Source organism: Drosophila tropicalis, unplaced genomic scaffold (assembly GCF_018151085.1).
Source record: "Drosophila tropicalis isolate 14030-0801.00 unplaced genomic scaffold, ASM1815108v1 contig_258, whole genome shotgun sequence".
In the NCBI taxonomy this organism is placed as follows: domain Eukaryota; kingdom Metazoa; phylum Arthropoda; class Insecta; order Diptera; family Drosophilidae; genus Drosophila; species Drosophila tropicalis.
Window position 1 is genome coordinate 2151782 of NW_027172710.1, and position 19205 is coordinate 2170986.

General features: G+C 36.6%; 2 protein-coding genes across 2 annotated transcripts in view; both read left to right on the forward strand.

Moving 5' to 3' along the window:
- Positions 1–3139: 3139 nt before the first annotated feature.
- Positions 3140–19205, forward strand: part of CtsL4 (Cathepsin L4) — a 311687-nt gene continuing 295621 nt past the window's right edge. The window contains exons 1-3 of the mRNA XM_068283954.1: positions 3140–3300; positions 3361–3513; positions 3573–3959. Of these exons, the coding sequence (XP_068140055.1) occupies positions 3642–3959 (318 nt within the window). The 5' untranslated portion in view covers positions 3140–3300; positions 3361–3513; positions 3573–3641. The remainder of the gene's footprint in view (positions 3301–3360; positions 3514–3572; positions 3960–19205) is intronic.
- LOC137572194 (uncharacterized) lies at positions 11823–13460 on the forward strand. Its single transcript, XM_068283956.1, has 2 exons — positions 11823–13277; positions 13339–13460. Exons 1-2 carry the CDS (start codon positions 11823–11825, stop codon positions 13348–13350), a joined length of 1467 nt encoding a protein of 488 aa, XP_068140057.1. The 3' UTR covers positions 13351–13460.

The window sequence follows — 19205 nt, forward strand, 5'->3', positions numbered from 1 at the left end:
ATTGTAGACTGGGTCTATCTTAATGGATGTCATAAAACTATAGGGGTTGGGAATTGTTCCAAAAATTAATTCGACATTGCTCATGCAGTGTTGATGGCGTGGTATCATAGCACTGCCATGTGTCCCAATTCGTTTTATCTGAAGAAATATACATTTTAAGATATTCATTGAATGTCCTATGGTTTCGTTCAATGGTTCCTAAAGTTTGATGGTGATATGCTGTGGAAGTGACGTAGTCTATTCCTAGAAGCTTATATACATAGTTCTGAAGCTACCTGATTTTTATATTCTAGCGGCGGTGCCATCAGCTACTTTTTCAAGCTGTGAAAAAAGTTATCTTAATCGATACTTTCATTAATAGCATGGTCAAACGTGTAAATTATTTTCTTTATTATTTTTATTTTATCGAATTTTAATGAAATTCGAGCACGTTTCTTGACTGAGACGTTTCAGCGATAGCTAACTCTTTACTATGTGACGGATTTTTATTCATGCCAGTCGAAACTGGGTGCTTGCTTTGTTCTTTACTTTGTAATCGAGTGGTTACTCGCAGTATATTTTGAGCCTGATGCTGGATTGATTTTATTTCATTGAAATTTATCCGAGACAATGCATCGGCTGCGTAGTTTTCTTTCCCCCTCAGATACACTACAGTAAAGTCATATTCCCCTAAATCTAGCCTCATTCTCGTTAGTTTTTCATAGAAACTAGGTATGATAGTGGACGATGGTTACTTTTTACTAAAAATGTGTTTTCATATAAAGGGTGGGACATAATGTCTGATGAGGCGTATTTCAACTTGAATGGAGGAGTGAATAAACAAAATTGACGGTTTAATGCTTCTGATAACCCTCAATTCATCGAAACGCAACCTTTTTACCTTTTTTACCTTATGCCGATAGAGTTATCGGCCCGTACTTCCTTGGAGCATGGAGCAACGGTAACCGTGAATGGGGAGCGTTATCGGACAATGATAACCGATTTTTTATTGCCATTTGTTCGTAAAAATGAATTGGATAATTACTGGTTCCAACAGGACGGCGCTACATGCCATACAGCGCATGCCATGACCAATTTATTGCGCGAAATGTTCCCCGGAAGATTAATATCGAAAAACGGCGATTATGACTGGCCACCTAGATCACCTGATTTAACGCCTCCTGACTTTTTTTATTTGTATATTTAAAATCCAAGGTATACACTGGTAAACCAAGGACCCTGGCTGCGCTGAAAGACAATATCCGACAAGAAATTGCTGCCATACCGGCCGAAACATTGGGCAAAGGGATGCGAAATGCCGAAAAAAGGGGCACATTTTGCGGCCAAGGCCAGAGGCGGTCATTTACGAGATATCATATTCAAAAAGTAGTAAGAACAAATCTCCTTAGACTTGAATAAATGAATTTCAAAAAAAAAATTTTTTAATTCCACTTTTTACTTTGCTGTTGCAAAAGCAAATCCTTCCACTTTAAATGACCCCCCCCCCTGTACATAAAAATATGTTATAGCCCAGTGTATTGCTGTTAGTTCTTGTTCAATTGTTGATTTATTGCTTAACAAGCGAATTTACTAGCATCGGTTGTGATGCAAAATTCTCTATTAAAATCTGGATACTGTTATTGTTATGACTTGGTTATTGGTGGATGACTTAGTGCGGTTTTTAGATGTTGAAGTAAGGTCAAGACAAGAAAAATATTTGGCTCTGCCTAATTGATCAAGAAAGCTTTTCTACTGTCTGACGGACGGTCGTGTTTTTTCATAACTCCCAATTTTTATCAATATTTATTGTTTCTCTCAACTTGTAATTGTGCTTAGTTTGTTTACGCTTTCGCTAGTGTAGTTTGCTTGACACCCTTGTGTTTTATTTGCATAATTTGGCAAATTAATTAGTTTTTTTCGTGATGAGTGTTTGGTGCATTTTGTATATTTGTATATATTTTTTATACCCTTGCAGAGGGTATTATAAAACTGGTCAGATGTTTGTAACGCACAGAAGGAGACGTTTCCGACCATAAAGTATATATATTCTTGATCAGCCTGAGAAGCTGAGTCGATATAGCCATGTCCGTCTGTCCGTCCGTCCGTCGGTGCGTATGCGTTTTACTCAGCCATCTTAAGAGCTATCGCGATAAAATTTTTTTAGGGGCTTTTTATTATCCGGGTGATATAAAGTATGAAAATTGTCAGGATCGGACCACTATATCATATGGCTCCAGAACAAACATTTTCATAAAAATTGGAGTATCCCCATGAAATTTACTACGATGATAGTATTGGATATAAAAACTTAGATTCAAAAATTTCAATAGAATAGAACACAAGTTAGAACAAGTTACAGTCAATATAAATCGGTTCAATCTCTGCCGGCAGCGCTGCTTACTGCCTACTATGTCATCATCAAATCAACAGAGCACATGCATACACACACAGACGCAACGCTACATGAACTGTATGTGTATGCGTGCGTTGCTTTGCTTAGGGAATGAGAGAGGAAGAAGAACAAATTGTAGTATGAAGAGTAAAATTGTTTTGTTTGTATATTGATGAATTGAGTTGCAGAAAACATAGAAGAAACATTTTCATAAAAATTGGGGTATCCCCATGAAATTTACTACGATGATAGTATTGGATATAAAAACTCAGATTCCAATTTGAATCTGATCGGATAAAAAGAACACAAGTAACAGTAGGGAATGAGGAAAGAAGAACAAATTGTAGTATGAAGAGTAAAATTGTTTTGTTTGTGTATTGATGAATTGAGTTGCAGAAAACAAGTTTTGAACATGTAAAATTATTATTGTCAAGGACTGCAAGGGTATATAAACTTCAGCATAGCCCAATTTAACTTCTTTGATATTTTATTATATATTATTATATATGTTACTTCTGTCAATATATATATATATATATATATATGTATGTATATATAAAATTGCAAAAGACAAATTCAATTACATACACACATACATACATTCAATTACATACATACATACATACATATGTATGTATGTACATATATCTTAGCAATTTTACTCTACATCTTTGAGGAACCCTAATGTAAAAAAAACCAGCCCTTACATTTGTATTAAAGCACACATTCAAAAAGATTAATATATATTGCCCTTACTGAATTGTAGTTAGTGAATCGCCTTGAACAAGTATTAGACATTTTCAAAATTATCACAATGCTTAAGTTAATTCTTTTTATGTGTTGTTTTTTTTGTTCCAAATAAAACTTTGGTTAAATGTAAATCTGATCTTACCTCTCTTACTTGCAAAGAAGAATTTGAAACTTATAAGGTTAATAAAGTGTTTATTTTTAAATTTATAAATTTGTTTACATGCTTTGTGATATTTCAGAAAATAAACAACAAGAGCTACTATCGTGGATATGATGAATTACGAGGCTTTGAAGCATTTCAAGAAAACTGTAAACTTGTCAATGACCATAATAAACTTTACAAGTACAGTAATAGCAGTTTTACCTTGGAAACCAATGCTTTGGCAGATTTGGTATACATTGGTCTATAATTAAAGATTGTTTCTAAGCAAAAATGTGTTTTTTTCTGTAGAATACCGAATCCTACCTCAAAGCGTATTTGCGTTTAATAAGGAGTCAACGTTACAGCGACACAGAAGATATGACGGAAGTTGTTGGTGTATCACAAATGAAGAATGTTCCAGACAGCTTTGATTGGAGGAAAAAAGGTTTTACTACATTAGCGCATAATCAACAAAACTGTGGATCATGCTATGCGTTTAGTATTGCCGAGAGTATAGAGGGTCAAATTTTTAAACGCACTGGAAAACTTTTGTCCCTTAGTGCACAACAAATTGTGGATTGCAGCGTTTCTTACGGTAATCATGGGTGCACCGGCGGTTCTCTTCGAAACACATTAAGATATTTACAGGCCACTGGGGGCCTGATGAGATCATCTGATTACAGATATGTTTCAAAAGTAAGTAGATATTAGATTAATTCGTATTGAATTATCGTTGCAGTCCATTGGTCATTTCAAAGGCATTGAAATAAAACTGGAAAATCTTTATTTTTCATTCACGAGAAATGATTTAAATTAAGGTTTAATTTTAAAAGCTATAACTTTAAACGCGATTTTTCTGAAAAATATAGAATAGTGCGCCGAAATATTTCACACAGCTTCAAATTACGGGGTATTCTACAACATATCCAAAAATCCTAATCCAAATCGGTGATTAGCATACCTGAAGTTCCCCTTGTTAGATCTCGGAGACTGTAAAAGCTAGAGCCACCAAATTTGGTATGTAGACTCGTGTAGTATGTAAATTGGTCGAGCTTATTTCAAATTTCTGCCACGCCCCTTTCCGCCCCCGCACTTTAAAAAAAGCGTTTATCTCAAAAACTATTCTAGCCAGAGATACCAAATTTGGTATGTACCTATATTTGATTGTAAATGCGCAATAGCCGAGTTTTGCATATAAACGTGAAAATGGATTTGTTTAATAAAATTAAAATATTTGATTTACTGGTGTATGGTACACCTAAGTCGGCGAGACGACTTACTTTATTGTTTTTGAAAAACAAATTAATGCAGGCAGGGAGTCACTTTTTTGGTTATTGGGGAAAAATAAATCCAATTATATTCTTAGTGTTTTTCTCTTCCATTCCGATATATATCGATTGCACTCCGGCAACCGTCTACAGGGCAAATAAATTTACACGTCTGAACCGTATGACATGAAGTTAATTTTTTTAATTTTTCTCAATGTTATACCCTTGTAAAAAGAGTATATTATTAATTTAGGTTAGATGTGAAGTACGCCTTGAAGGAAGCATATCCGACCAAAAAAATTATATACATATATTCTTGCAGGACGAGAATAGTTTAAATAGCCATGTCCCTCTGTCCGTCTAAATCAACGCAAGCTCCTCCTTGACTCCTCCTGCAATTACAAGAACAGAGAATTCATATTTTCGGAGCTATCGGGTGATTATATCGTATAGCTCCCGTGATTCTTTGAAATTTGTTACTTCTGTCAATAACTTCGTTACTTTTAACTCGATCCTAATAAAAGTGAAAACATTTACCATTTATCATTAACAGATATATAAAACTAAAAAATTATTAATTTTTAAGCAATCGCGTCAAAAGTAACGAAGTTATTCATAAAAGTTACCATGGGAGCCATATGATATAGTCACCCGATCGAGATTAATTTTAACACAGTCATTAATATCTATGTTAAACTAAGACACATAAAATAATATGACATTGCATACACTGCTACCGATCGTTCCTAAGGGAGCTATATATATGATATAGTCACCCGATCTTGATCGAATTCGGCACAGCAATTAACAGATATATAAAACTGACAAATGTTTCATTTTAAAGCAATCGCGTAGAGAGTAACAAAGTTCTTGAAAAAGTCACTGTTTCCGACCGATCGTTCCTATGGTACTGTATGATATAGTCACCCAATCTTGATCAAATTTGGCAGAGTCGTTAATAGGCGTAATAAACTCTCTTATATTAAGTTTCACGACAATAGCTCCGAAATAGGGAGTGCGCGGTTGAATAAATTTGAATTCCAAGGCGGCATTTTGGCTAATATCCTCCAGATTTTTCACATTGAGTTTGAAACCCTCCAGTTGCGAACGTGCTCCGACAAAGTTGGTCGGATTGTAACAATAAATCCGTTTGGATATGCCACGTCATTCGAAACCTTCACTCGTTGCGGAGGACGGACTTTTATTTTGTTTTCGCGATTAAATACTTTTCCATAACTCTTAAATTCATTATCGGTTTAATTAATATTAATTTCAGCATCCGAATTTTATTTTCATTTCGCGAATTCTTGCCGTCCACTTTTGGTTTTTTGTTTAAATGTAAATAAAATCAAAACTTACAACAAACAATACTTGCATTAGCGGTGTTGTTGTTTTGCTTATCTCTTTTGCTTTTGTGTCTTTACCGTTTTAACTAACTCTCGCGCTCTTGCGTACAAATTGTTGTTGCATTCTTGCTCTTTTAATTGTTTAGTTGTGAAGGCTTACTCTGCTCATTAACCCTGGTTAACTGAACTGGTCAGTATATTCTTATACACAGATTTTTTACCTTTAGAATTTGTTTTTTTTTTTTTTTTTCTTTTGTATTTCCTTTTTTAATTAAATTAAACTTTTTTGATAAAATGGTTGTCTGCTCAAAAAATAATTGCGTACTTGCCACTAATGCGGTTGACTCCGAAGATTATATTCTTTGTTGGTTGTGTGACAATGCGGTTCACGTTAAGTGTGCAGGTTACACAGGCAGAATCAAGGAGTCTATTGCTAAAGGTGGTGGCTTTAAATTTGGATGTGATGCTTGCCGGGAGGTCGAGAATGAGATGCGCTCTTTCATATGGCTGACTAGAGATAGTATTGACACTTTAAGGGCAGGTTTTAATAAACTCCAATAAACTCCGTCTCCAATATTGCGGTGAAGGAGTTTAAATTTTCTTATTCTCGGGACATTTGTTCCTTCAAAATTAGTGTTTCTGCCAATATCTTCGACACTATATGTCGAGAAGACATTTGGCCGAAACATATAATAGTTAAGGAATATACTGTAAAAAAGAAAAATCGGCAACCGATTCGTTTGCCAACAACAATAACTAATACTATTCCTGCCACATCAGCATCTGCTGGTGTTTAAAAAACTAGCTTCGTCCCTTAAACTGGGTTACCAGAACGTTAGAGGACTGAAATCTAAACTTCCTAATCTCTATGTAGATGGTCTTTCTTTTGAGCATAACATTCTAGCTTTTACAGAGACTTGGCTAAAACCTGATATAGCTGATGTATCGGTTTTTTTCCACAAACTTTTCTATATTCAGACGTGACCGGATTTCTCGCATAGGTTGTGGCGTTTTGATAGCTGTTGACGCTTCTTTATCATCTGAAATGATTCAATTTTCTAGTACCCTGGATATTGAGTTTGTCGGTGTTAAAGTAAATTTTAAATTTTTTAATGCTTTTATTACTTGTTCCTATATTCCACCATTGTCAGACATGGTGGTATATTTAAATCATTTAGAGGCAATTCAGTTTGTCTCCTCTTTAGTTTCCAGTCTAGACATGCTCATAGTTGTAGATGATTTTAATTTACCCGCTTTAGCATGGTCACCAACAGATGAATGTACCACGTTGCTGCCCTCTTTGTCACATGACTTTATTGATGGCCTTCTATTCTTATCTTTATCCCAAGCCAATCCTGTCTTAAATTCTAATGGAAAATCGTTAGATCTTATTTTTGAATTGGATTCTTCTTTTTGTAATGTTTCTAGGATTGAACCATTTGTTCTTCCCGAAGACAAATTTCATCCTACATTAAATTTAAAAATTGATCTGCCCTTGCTTTCACCATTACTTGGTTCAAATGAGTTACCTCTAACTAGGTGCTTTCGTAAGACTGACTTTGCCAGCCTTAATGAAAACATTACTACTACCGATTGGTCAATTGTAGAGATATGAACTGAGCTGTTCGTTTTTTTATGATACTCTGAATTCACTCTTTGATATTTGTGTGCCTCTTGGTAGGTTGGAGCGGCTTAACAAACCTCCCTGGTTCTCTCGTGAATTATCCAATTTGAAAAATGTGAAGAAACGATAATATAAGAAGTTTCAAAGAACACGTCGTTCATCAGATTATGCTCTGTATACAGTCGCTCGTTCAAAATTCATGATGCTTAATACACAATGCTATAAGAACTATCTTCAGCGGTGTAAGCTTCAGTTTTCTGCTGACCCTAAACAATTCTAAAATTTTGTTAATTCTAAACGTAAGACCTCTGTGCACCCATCTTTTTTGTCTTTTCAAAATAAAAAAGCGAGCACTGATCAGGCAATTGCTGAAATGCTTGCTAATTTTTTCAAACCAACCTATTTCTCAACGGAATATCGAGCAAGTCCGTATCCTTATCATTTAGAAAAGGCTAATTGCATTTTCAATCCAGTGATTGATGAAAGTTGTCTTCTTAGCGAACTTAAACTAGTTAAACCTAATTATTCTCCGGGGCCAGATGGTCTACCTGGATGTGTACTTAGGTTCTGTGCAAACGCATTATGTAAACCCAATTTAAAATTGTTTCTATTGTCTTTTGAATCTTCCTCTTTTCCATCTATTTGGAAAGAGTCGTATATCATTCCTCTGCATAAAAATGGCAAAAAGTCCGAAGCCTCTAACTACAGGGGTATCTCAAAATTGTCCGCTATTCCGAAAGCTTTTGAGAAAATTATAACTTCTCAATTGCAACATTTTTGCAGCTCTTTTATTTCGCCATCCCAACATGGGTTTGTGAAACGTACAACCACTAACCTTTTAGAACTTACCTTTATAATTATCAAGGGGTTAAAAATTGCTGAACAAACTGATGTCATATACACTGACTTCAGCAAAGCCTTTGATTCCTTTAATCATACCCTATTACTTTCTAAGCTGAGCGACATTGGGTTTCCACCCCTTTTCCTTTCCTGGGTTAGAGAATATTTAACAAATAGAAAACAGAGGGTACGTCTTCTTTTTCCGATTCCATTCCTGTGACTTCTGGTGTACCTCAAGGTAGTCATCTTGGCCCTCTGCTTTTCACACTATTCATTAACGATCTTTTATCAGTCATTGTTCATTCGCGTGTGCTTATGTATGCTGACGATGTCAAGCTTTGTCTTACTTATAAAGATACAAATTCATTTAGTCGGCTACAAGCTGATCTTAAAAACTTTCAATCCTGGTGCCAGTTTAATCTACTAAATCTTAACACTACCAAATGTAAGGTAATGACTTTTTTTCGTAAGTCTCCTCAACTGGTCACTTATTTTCTGAACAATAGCCCTTTTGAACGTCTAAATAATATGAATGATTTGGGCGTACTTATGGACCATAAGTTAAATTTTAACACCCATATTTCCACCACGGTCGCAAAGGCCATGAGTGTCCTGGGTTTCATTAAAAGATGGTCAAAAGAATTTGATGACCCCTATACAACTAAAGTTCTTTTTACTTCGCTTGTCCGTCCTATTTTAGAGTATGGATCTTGTATTTGGTCACCTCAATATGAGTCGCACCAGATTAGACTTGAAACCGTTCAAAAGCAGTTCTTGCTATTTGCTCTTCGTGGCTTAAGCTGGGATCGCAATGTCAATTTGCCTTCGTATTCTAGTAGACTTCTCTTGATTAACCTTCCGTCCCTAACTTACCGTAGAATTATGCTCGGTGTCATTTTTATGCACAAGCTCCTAATTGGTGATATCGACTCGCCCGAGTTGTTAGCTCAGGTAAATCTGTCGGTACCATGTAGACGGAGTAGACATCCTTTGATACCTTTATCCCTTAGTCGTTGTTCTTCTAACTATGTTATGCATGAACCTTTTAGGGTCCTCTGATTACAACCTTCTATTCCCTGTAATCGGCCCAGAGTTTTCAATTAATATTCTTAAAACATCTATCGTATTCCATTTAGTTAATTGATAGCTATGGTATTATTTGTTCGTCTGTTTTTTTTATTGTGTATTTGTCCACGCGATTCGTGCCGTGCGTTATACGGTTGCACCCCTCGGTCGGTCGGGTGGGAGGAAGGCAGTTATCTACTTAAGCTCGCGCGTAAAAAAAAAAAAAAAAACAAAAAAATATCAATGAATCGCTTTAAACAAATATTCGAATATGGTACGAAGTAAGGAACGGTCCACATAAATTTACTCCGCATATCAGAAATGGGCGTTCGGCCAGAGACGGTCAGCTGGGAGGTTACCCATGATTTGTCTTATTAATACTCGCTTGTAATGATAGCACTATGTGCAACTTCTAACAACCTTTCAGACCAATTCGCCAGCATTTACCATCCACACTGTTAGGCGCAGAATCGCTATCTCACGCTACTTTAACTCCCGCGTGAAGGTTTCGCAAGTGAAGATCTTCAATGTCGGTATGTCAGACGGCCTCCAACACGGATAAGTCGAATATTTTGAACACCGATCTGTTCATTTGATATGAATGGATTTAATTTTTGAAGCTACGGATTCAGACTTCGTCTGGTTTTAAGTCCTTTAGTTTTTTCGCAAACATCATTAAAAGCCTCTTTAAATTCTTCTACTGAAATGATTTATTATTGCGGTTAATAGGAACTCGGTTGCAAACTCGTAAAACGTATTTATTAATTTTATTTATTTATTAATTTATTTATTTACGTCAACTAATCAGCAGTCGACGAAAAAGCTTAAGCTAAAATACAGATAACAAATTAATTAAAGAAGATATCTTAGATTTTATACAACCAAGCATCCCCATGCCTCGATTCACAGCCATTGTGGTCAGGGATGAGTTGCAAGCAATCTAAGTCCAAAACTTATTCAGCGGTTTCGTTGTAGATGATTAAAAAGTACAGCGCGAAGAAAAGAAACAGAACGATGAGGAGAGATAAGGTCAGACATCTACTAAGTTGAATAGAAAAAAAGTTTCTGGTCCGACGTGAGGGAACACAAAAATATAGCGTATCTACTAAATTAGTATAAATGACTTCACCGTAAACTAGTTTATGGAGAAAGAGAATGTCAAATGCAAGCTTACGGTCGTAAAGTGAGGAAAATAAATAAAAAGAAGTCTGTCAGTATAAATAAGAAGGTAGGCGAAGACTCGGGTCCCCATTAAGACCCCCCATTAAGAACGCGAACTTAAAGAATTGCTTCTGAACTGATTCAATACTACGCTGAACATCATATTGAGGGTTTCACACTGGCGAGCAATATTCTAGAGTAGGGCGAACTAACGAAGTGTATAAAACCTTTCTTACGTAGGGATCATCAAATTCTTTGGCCCAACGTTTAATGAAGCCAACAACATTAAATGAAAGTTTTGGGTCACACATAACGCCTAAGTCTTTGAATGATGGTACACAATCTAACAGAACAGACTTAATAGAGTAATGATTAGGAGACAAACGACTGAAAGTCATAAAAGAACACTTAGAGGCATTAAGGTGTAATTTATAAACGTGGCACCAATCACAGAACGCATCGAGATCTGATTGCAAGTATCCGCGTCCGCAAGCATGAGCACGCGTGAATGAGCCAAGGCCAAAGGCAAATCATTTATAAACAATGTAAATAACAGTGGGCCAAGATGACTGCCTTGGGGTACACCTGACGTAACTCGAACAGTTTTGATATTGAGGAACGAAAAGACACCTTTTGAGTTCTGCCAATAAGATTCCACATTAACCAAGCCAATAGTTTCGGGAAAAAACCCATGACAATAAGTTTCGTGAGAAGCATAGAATGATCAACCGTATCGAAAGCCTTACTTAAGTCAGTATAAATTACGTCTCTTTCGATATAAAGAATAACCGAGATAAAGGCTTAGATAGGGAAATCGAACACATTTTAAGGATGCAACTATCAGTCCCGGGTACGAAGGAAGACTTCGTAGATGATAAGCTAGAAATAATACAGTCTTCAGTAATACTAGGAAAAAAAATATTGTAGCAATATTTATTAATATTAAGTATATCTTACTCTTTCCCCCAGTGCAATATGTTTAGAATTAAGTATATCTTACTCTTTTCTTTGTTACAAATTAGTTTTAAGTTTTATGCAGTGGTACAGTACGAGAAGCGTGCTGTCTCACTTTAAAGAAAAGAACAGAGAGGTTCAAATAAAAAGAATGAGAGCGGGGCAGTTTTTATGGAGAGCTCACCAGAGATAGACGTGTTTTACTCGCTATAATTTCAGAAGTGGTCATAGTTAACCCAGTGAAAAAACAGTGAAATAGCTATAATTTAGCAAAGAAAAAAATATATATTAAAAAACAATAATGGATTCAATAAATCCTGACGATTTTTCGAAGTCCCAGTTACAAATCTGGTGCAAAAACCTAGGTTTACCAGATACTGGCACTAAAAATGTGCTAGCCGAACGTTTAAACCAACTTAGCCCTGTAGCGAGAGGGCAACATCCAAAAGATGGAGCTGCTCCTAACGGAGGCCTAAGTAAACGCGCGGATCCCCCTGAAAAAGATTGCTTGGAGCACCTAAAGAGCATTTTGTATTCATCGGACGATGGCGCCGGTCAGACGCAAAATTTCGAGGCAGACTTGTTCCAAGGTCAACAGCAGCAAGAAGTAACGGCAAACGAACAGAACGAAGCAGAAAATGGACAGAACGAAGCAGAAAATGATCAAAACGATGCAGAAAGCGAGACGCAGACAGAAAACGAGAGCATTACGAATGAACCGCAAGAAATATCAAAAGCAACAAATGAGAAGTCAAATGAAAAGAGCAACAACGGAGAGCGCAACGCAACAAATGAGAAGTCAAATCAAAAGAGTAACAACGGAGAGCGCAACGGAACAAATGAGAAGTCAAATGAAAAGAGTAACAACGGAGAGCGCAACGGAACAAATGAGAAGTCGAATGAAGAGAGCCAAAAAGAAGAAAACATAGTAAAGTACACTTTGGAAAAAAAGCTGGAACTACTTTGCAAAGAAATCGAACTGGTTCGTAGAGAGAACGAGTTTTTGCGCCTTGCTGGCAACCCTGAGTCTGGCCACTCAAGCAGCTGTCTGGCGACGAAGACAGGTGACCAGGTCTTGGCCAAAGATGTGAAAGATTTTGTACTCGATTTTGACGGTAATGGAAATGTTTATAGTTGGATATCTTCCGTGCTTCATTTGGAAAGATCATTCAACTTGAACAAAAATAATTTACGTTTGCTTGTCTTCGGTAAACTAAAGGGCAAAGCTTTGGATTGGATACACTCAAACCCTGAGTGTTTGTGTCAGCCTGTGAAAACCATATTCGATGCCATGGGAAAAGTCTTCGGATCAAAGAAGACCAATGTAATAATTCGAAGAGAGTTTGAGGCACGCAAGTGGTGCGTCGGCGAACCGTTCCTGAATTACTTTAACGACAAAGTTGGCTTGGCTGGCGGCTTGCGTTTGCCGGAGGACGAGATGGTCGAGTATATTGTTGACGGGATACCAGACCGTCACTTGCGAGAGATGGCTTGTATGCAGCGTTTTGGGTCTAAGGATGACGTGTTGGCAGCATTTGTCAACATAGTGCTGCAGCGGGAAAAACCTGTATCTCTGCCAAATGTTTCCGCAAAGAAGAAGCCCACATTCAGGTGCTTCAACTGTAACTGCCTGGGTCACCTAGCAGCCGACTGTAACAAACCAATAAGAGCAACTGGTGCTTGCTTTGGATGTGGTGAAATGGGTCACCGAGTGGCAGATTGCAGTCAAAATAAGAAGAAGCCCGCAGCAATATCAGTAAGTTTGGATAATATAAGAATTGTAAAAGTTCACATAGGTAATGATGTATTTTCCCTAGGATGCCTCATAGACTCGGGAAGCGCAGTTAGCTTAATTAAAAAGGAGTTTGTTTCAGATGAAATTAAATTGGAACCCGGTCCTGAACATACATATTTTGGTTTAAATAAAAGTAAACTTGAAGTCTTTGGAAGTATTTTATGTTACGTTGAAATATTGAATAAAAATGTTTACGTTCGACTACTGATTGTTTCCAACGAGTCTATGGGAAGTCCAATACTGTTAGGTAGAGATTTTATGAAAATATGTAAAGCTAAAATTGTACTGCAGCTTGACGATGATCTGTGTAAAGAGTCAATGGCCGAAAGTATTAAGTTAAGCCATGACTTGAGCAAAGAAGATAATTTTGAAAACCAAATGCTAAATATTGATTGTGACGTGGTAAATTCAAAATATTCTGTTGGCAAAAGTTTAAGTTTCAATGAAACGACAGTGTTTGAAAATATTTTTTCTAAATTTTATCTGGAAAGAAATCGACCAAATGAACCAAAGGTTAAATGCGAAATGAAACTCACAATCAATGACATAAGTCCGTTTAGCTGTAATCCAAGACGACTTTCTTATAGCGAAAAGGCTGAATTGCAAAAAATAATTGACGAATACTTAAGCAAAGAATATATTAGGCCGAGTGAGTCAGAATATGTTTCCCCAATCGTGCTCGTAAAAAAGACTACAGGTGAACTGAGAATGTGCGTTGATTTTAGAAAATTAAACAAGGCGACTTCAAAAGATAGTTATCCTATTCCACTTATTGATGATCTGTTAGATAGACTTGCAGGAAAAACCTTATTTTCGAAACTCGACTTAAAGAATGGGTTTTTCCATGTATACATGCATGAGGATTCAGTGAAGTTTACGTCATTCACGACACCGCTTGGTCAGTTTGAATTTCTTCGTATGCCATTTGGCCTCAGAAATGCGCCGTCTACATTTCAAAGGTTTATAAACAGGATATTTGCCGATATGATCAGGGATGAAAAAGTTATTATATATTTAGACGATATTATGGTAGCAACAAAAGATTTTGATACGCATCTAGAAATTTTAAAAGAAGTATTTGACCGATTGGTTGACAATAAATTGGAGTTGAGATTAGATAAGTGCGAATTTCTGCAGACGAGTGTTAAGTATCTAGGGTATTCGATTACAGGCAAAGGCATCAAAGCTGACGATAAGGGTATACAAGCAGTAAAGGATTTTCCAGTTCCGACTAAAGTCAGCGAGGTTCAAAGTTTTTTAGGACTATGTTCCTATTTTCGTAGGTTTATTAAAGATTTTGCTACTATTGCCAAGCCATTATATGACCTAGTTAGAAAAGACAAAAAGTTCATGTTTGGGAACATCGAACTTAGTACGTTTGAAAATCTAAAGTCTAAGTTAACAGAGACCCCAATACTTGCGCTTTATAACCCAAATGATGAAACCGAACTGCATTGTGACGCAAGTTCTATTGGTTTCGGATCGATTTTGCTACAAAGGAAAAGCGATGGTAAATGGCATCCAGTTTTCTATTTTTCTAAAAGAACTACCGATGTGGAATCTAGATATCATAGCTTTGAGTTAGAAACAATGGCGATAATTTATTCGTTCAAACGATTTCGTGTATATTTGCAGGGAAAGCATTTCAAGATCGCGACAGATTGTAACTCGCTTACATTGACACTTAGCAAAAGAGAAGTTAACCCCAGAATAGCCCGTTGGGCTCTAGAGTTAGAAAACTACGATTATGTGCTAGAGCATAGGCCGGCAACGAGAATGCAACATGTAGATGCTTTAAGTAGAAATACTAACATTATGGTTGTGGAAACTAACTCATTTGAAGATAACTTAGTAATATGTCAGAACCAAGATGATGAAATTTTAAGATTAAAGTCAATGTTAGAAAGGTCTGAACACAGTTCGTATGAAATGCGAAACGGTTTAATTTATAAAAAACTACAAAATGGTTGCCTTGCTTTTTACGTACCGAAAAATATGGAGTCACATGTCCTGTTTAAATATCATAATGAGTTAGGCCACACAGGCATAGACAAAGTTGTAGAAGTTATCACAAAGTCGTATTGGTTTCCAAAGTTACGGAAAAAAGTAGAACAACATGTAAATAATTGCCTAAAGTGTATAGTCTTTTCGTCAAAAAATGGAAAACAAGAGGGTCATATCCACAATATATCTAAACCTGATGTGCCATTCGAAGTGGTTCATATCGATCACTTCGGACCAATCGATGTCAAAGGAAGCACAAAGAAACACGTGTTAGTGGTGGTTGACGCGTGTACGAAATTTGTCAGACTTTACTTAGCGAAAACCACAAAATCTAAGGAAGCAATAGAAGCACTTAAAGAGTATTTTAGATCCTATAGTAGGCCAAAGTGCATAGTGTCGGATCGTGGAACGTGTTTTACGTCTAACGAATTTTCTAGCTTTTTAGAGTCTTGTAATATACAACATGTCAAAATTGCAACTGGTTCTCCGCAAGCTAATGGCCAGGTTGAAAGAATAAATAGAAGTCTAGGCCCTAGATGAATTAAAAGACTACTTGTTAGAAGACAGGTCTGTAGAAAGAAATTTGGAGTCGGTACGAGCGAAAGCTAAAGAAAAAGAAAAGAAACTTCAAGAGTATAATGAATGTCTAGCGAATCGAAAAAGACGAGGGCCAAAAGTTTTTAAGCCAGGCGACTATGTGGTAGTTAAAAATTTTGACACTCACAAAGGGGTATCCAAAAAATTAGTGCCGAGATTCAAAGGGCCTTTTAAAATCGTTAAGTGCCTCGAAAATGATCGATACGTTCTAAGTGACGTCGACGGATTTCAGCAGTCGAAGATTCCTTATACTGGAATTTGGTCTATCGCAAATATGAAGCCATGGTTCAATTGGTCAGATGAAACTAATAAAGTTAACGTAAATATAGAGAAAGATGAAAATACGAATGAACAGATAAAAATAAATACAAACCTAAATGTAAATGAAAATTCTATTAAAGAAAAAGTCAGTATGTTAAGCAAAGAAATAAGTAAATTGGAAAGCGCTAAGAATGACAACAGTACACACAACTATAATACGAGATGCAAAGGTCGTCATAAAGAAGACTAGGATCAGGTGATCCTTACAGTCAGAATGGCCGAATTGTAGCAATATTTATTAATATTAAGTATATCTTACTCTTTCCCCCAGTGCAATATGTTTAGAATTAAGTATATCTTACTCTTTTCTTTGTTACAAATTAGTTTTAAGTTTTATGCAGTGGTACAGTACGAGAAGCGTGCTGTCTCACTTTAAAGAAAAGAACAGAGAGGTTCAAATAAAAAGAATGAGAGCGGGGCAGTTTTTATGGAGAGCTCACCAGAGATAGACGTGTTTTACTCGCTATAATATCAAAGAAGCTAACATCGGCTATGCCGAAGTTTATATACCCTTGCAGTCCTTGGTAATAATAATTTTACATGTTCAAAATTTGTTTTTTGCAACTTAATTCATCAATATACAATTTTACAATTTGTTCTTCTTCTTCCCTCATTCCCAAAGCAAAGCATCGCACGCATACACATACACTTTATGTAGCGTTGCGGGTGTGTGTATGCATGTACTCTGTTGATGACGAAAGACGTAGTAGACAGCAAGCAGCGCTGCCGGCAGAGCTGGGAGCAGAGCCGATTATTATATAGACTGTAACTTGTGTTATATTTATCCGATCACATTCAAATTTCGGGATCTGGGGTTTTATAACCAATATTATCACATATGTAAATTTTATGGCATACTCGATTTTTATGAAAATGTTTCTTCTAGTTCTTCTAGAGCTATATGATATAGTGGTCCGATCCTGATGGTTCTCATACTTTATTTTTGCCGGGTAATAAAAACCACCGAAAAAAAATTTCAGCCCGATAGCTCTTAAGACGGCTGAGTAAAACGCATACGCACAGACTGACGGACAGACGGACATGGCTATATCAACTCAGCTTCTCATGCTGATCAAGAATATATATTCCTACTTTATGGGGTCGGAAACGTCTCCTTCTGTGCGTTACAAACATCTGACCAATTTTATAATACCCTCTGCAAATGTATAAACATACAATTTAAATGTGGGATTGAGAAAGGATAGAATGTGGGATCTGAAGCAGTAATAGAATAAGTCGATTGAAAAAATTTAGCAAACAGATCTGCAATATCGGAATCATTATTTGCAGTCTGGTCATTAAGTCTGATGGTCGAAGTTAGTAAATTAGAGCGTCGTTTAGAATTAACAATGTTGTACGATCTTTTGGGATTCTTATAGAATTCAACCTTACAGCGCACGATATAATTATTGCAGCATTGAGTATTTAAGAGACAAAATTGAAATAATTTGCATAGTCGAGTCGCGAACCCGTTTTTTAAAAAGCTTTTAAAATATCTTGATTTATTGTTACGGAGATTAGACAGCCTACGTGTGAACCAGACCGGCGCACTGGAGACGCTAGGGACATTCACATAAGGAACGCATTTATCAATTAGAGAATTAAGAGCAGAATAGAAAAACTTCACTGCACAATCTATATCGCAGCACTCAAATAGAAACGACCAATCAAAAGAGAAAATAAGGCTGTTAAGAAGATTGAAATTTGTTTTACGAAAACATCTACGACGAGAATTTGAGATGTTTTTAAATAAATTAGTAACGGAATTGTAAGAAATAGTAACTTCAATGGTAGGATGATAAGGATCTTCAGGTTTCACTAGTGGCTGTGTTTGCGATACAGCACTAACAGTGGGATCAGAGACAAAAATAAGATTAAGGATTCTTTTAGAACAGTTAAGGAAACAATTCAACTGATATAGTGGACATTCAAGTAGGCTATCAAGAAAATCATGTTGAGATGAAGGAATTAAGAAAGATAGATTATCAACAACAAGCCAAGAAATATTAGGCAAGTTAAAATCACCTAAAACTATAAAAACATCACCTATTTAAGACGACCAAAAATAGTTCGTAAAGCATCAGCATGGTGCACGTAGATCATGATATTAGAAGCTGGAGGAATATATGAACAAGAGATATATAGGCTAAAGTTAGAACATGTAACTTCGACGCAAATAAACTCAACACCTAAGGGGAGATCAATCGGCACCACACTTGAAGACAGATTCGAGTTTACAGCAATGAGTACTCCACCGCCACGACGACCAACACGATCAAGCCTATAAGGAATAAAGTTATTAGAAAGAATTTCATTATCTAAAACAGAGGAGTTAAGCCAAGTTTCAGAGAAAGCTAATATGTCAGCCGAAAAGGTTTGGCTATCACAGAACAGGTTCGACAGCTTGGTAAGAAGTCCTCTCACATTTTGATAATGAATGCAAAGACTAGACGTTATTACTTTTTTGAAGCAGAAGATAAAGTAGGAAGGTGGACAGGCAACGGACGAGAGCGCTTATTGGGCGCAAACTCGTGTACAACTAGGCCCTCTGGCCAAAAATTAGGGTCAACCATAGCTGAGAAGTACTCATTTGGTACTGTAATTTTAAAAGAGGAGATTTCTCGAGGACTAGAAAACTTAAACTTTTGAATTAAAACCTTAGCAGGGCAAATATTACCAATGTAAGCTGCCACAGACGACTCAGAAGTATCTGGAGCAAGCATAGAGATAAATAATTGTTTGCGATGAGGCACTACAGTTAGTGGAGGCGGAGGAGCATTGGGATCCGCAAGTGATTGAGAGCCGGCATGATCCTGTGATTGATCAGAGTTCCCGTGGGGGATAGATTGATGTACACCAGGGCTTGTAATGGGTATTTCAATCTGAAAAGAAGAGCATAAAGAGGGACAAGAAGATGGTGTAGGCGAAAGTAAAATCGGAGGGGAAGGAATAGAGAGAGCTGGCGAC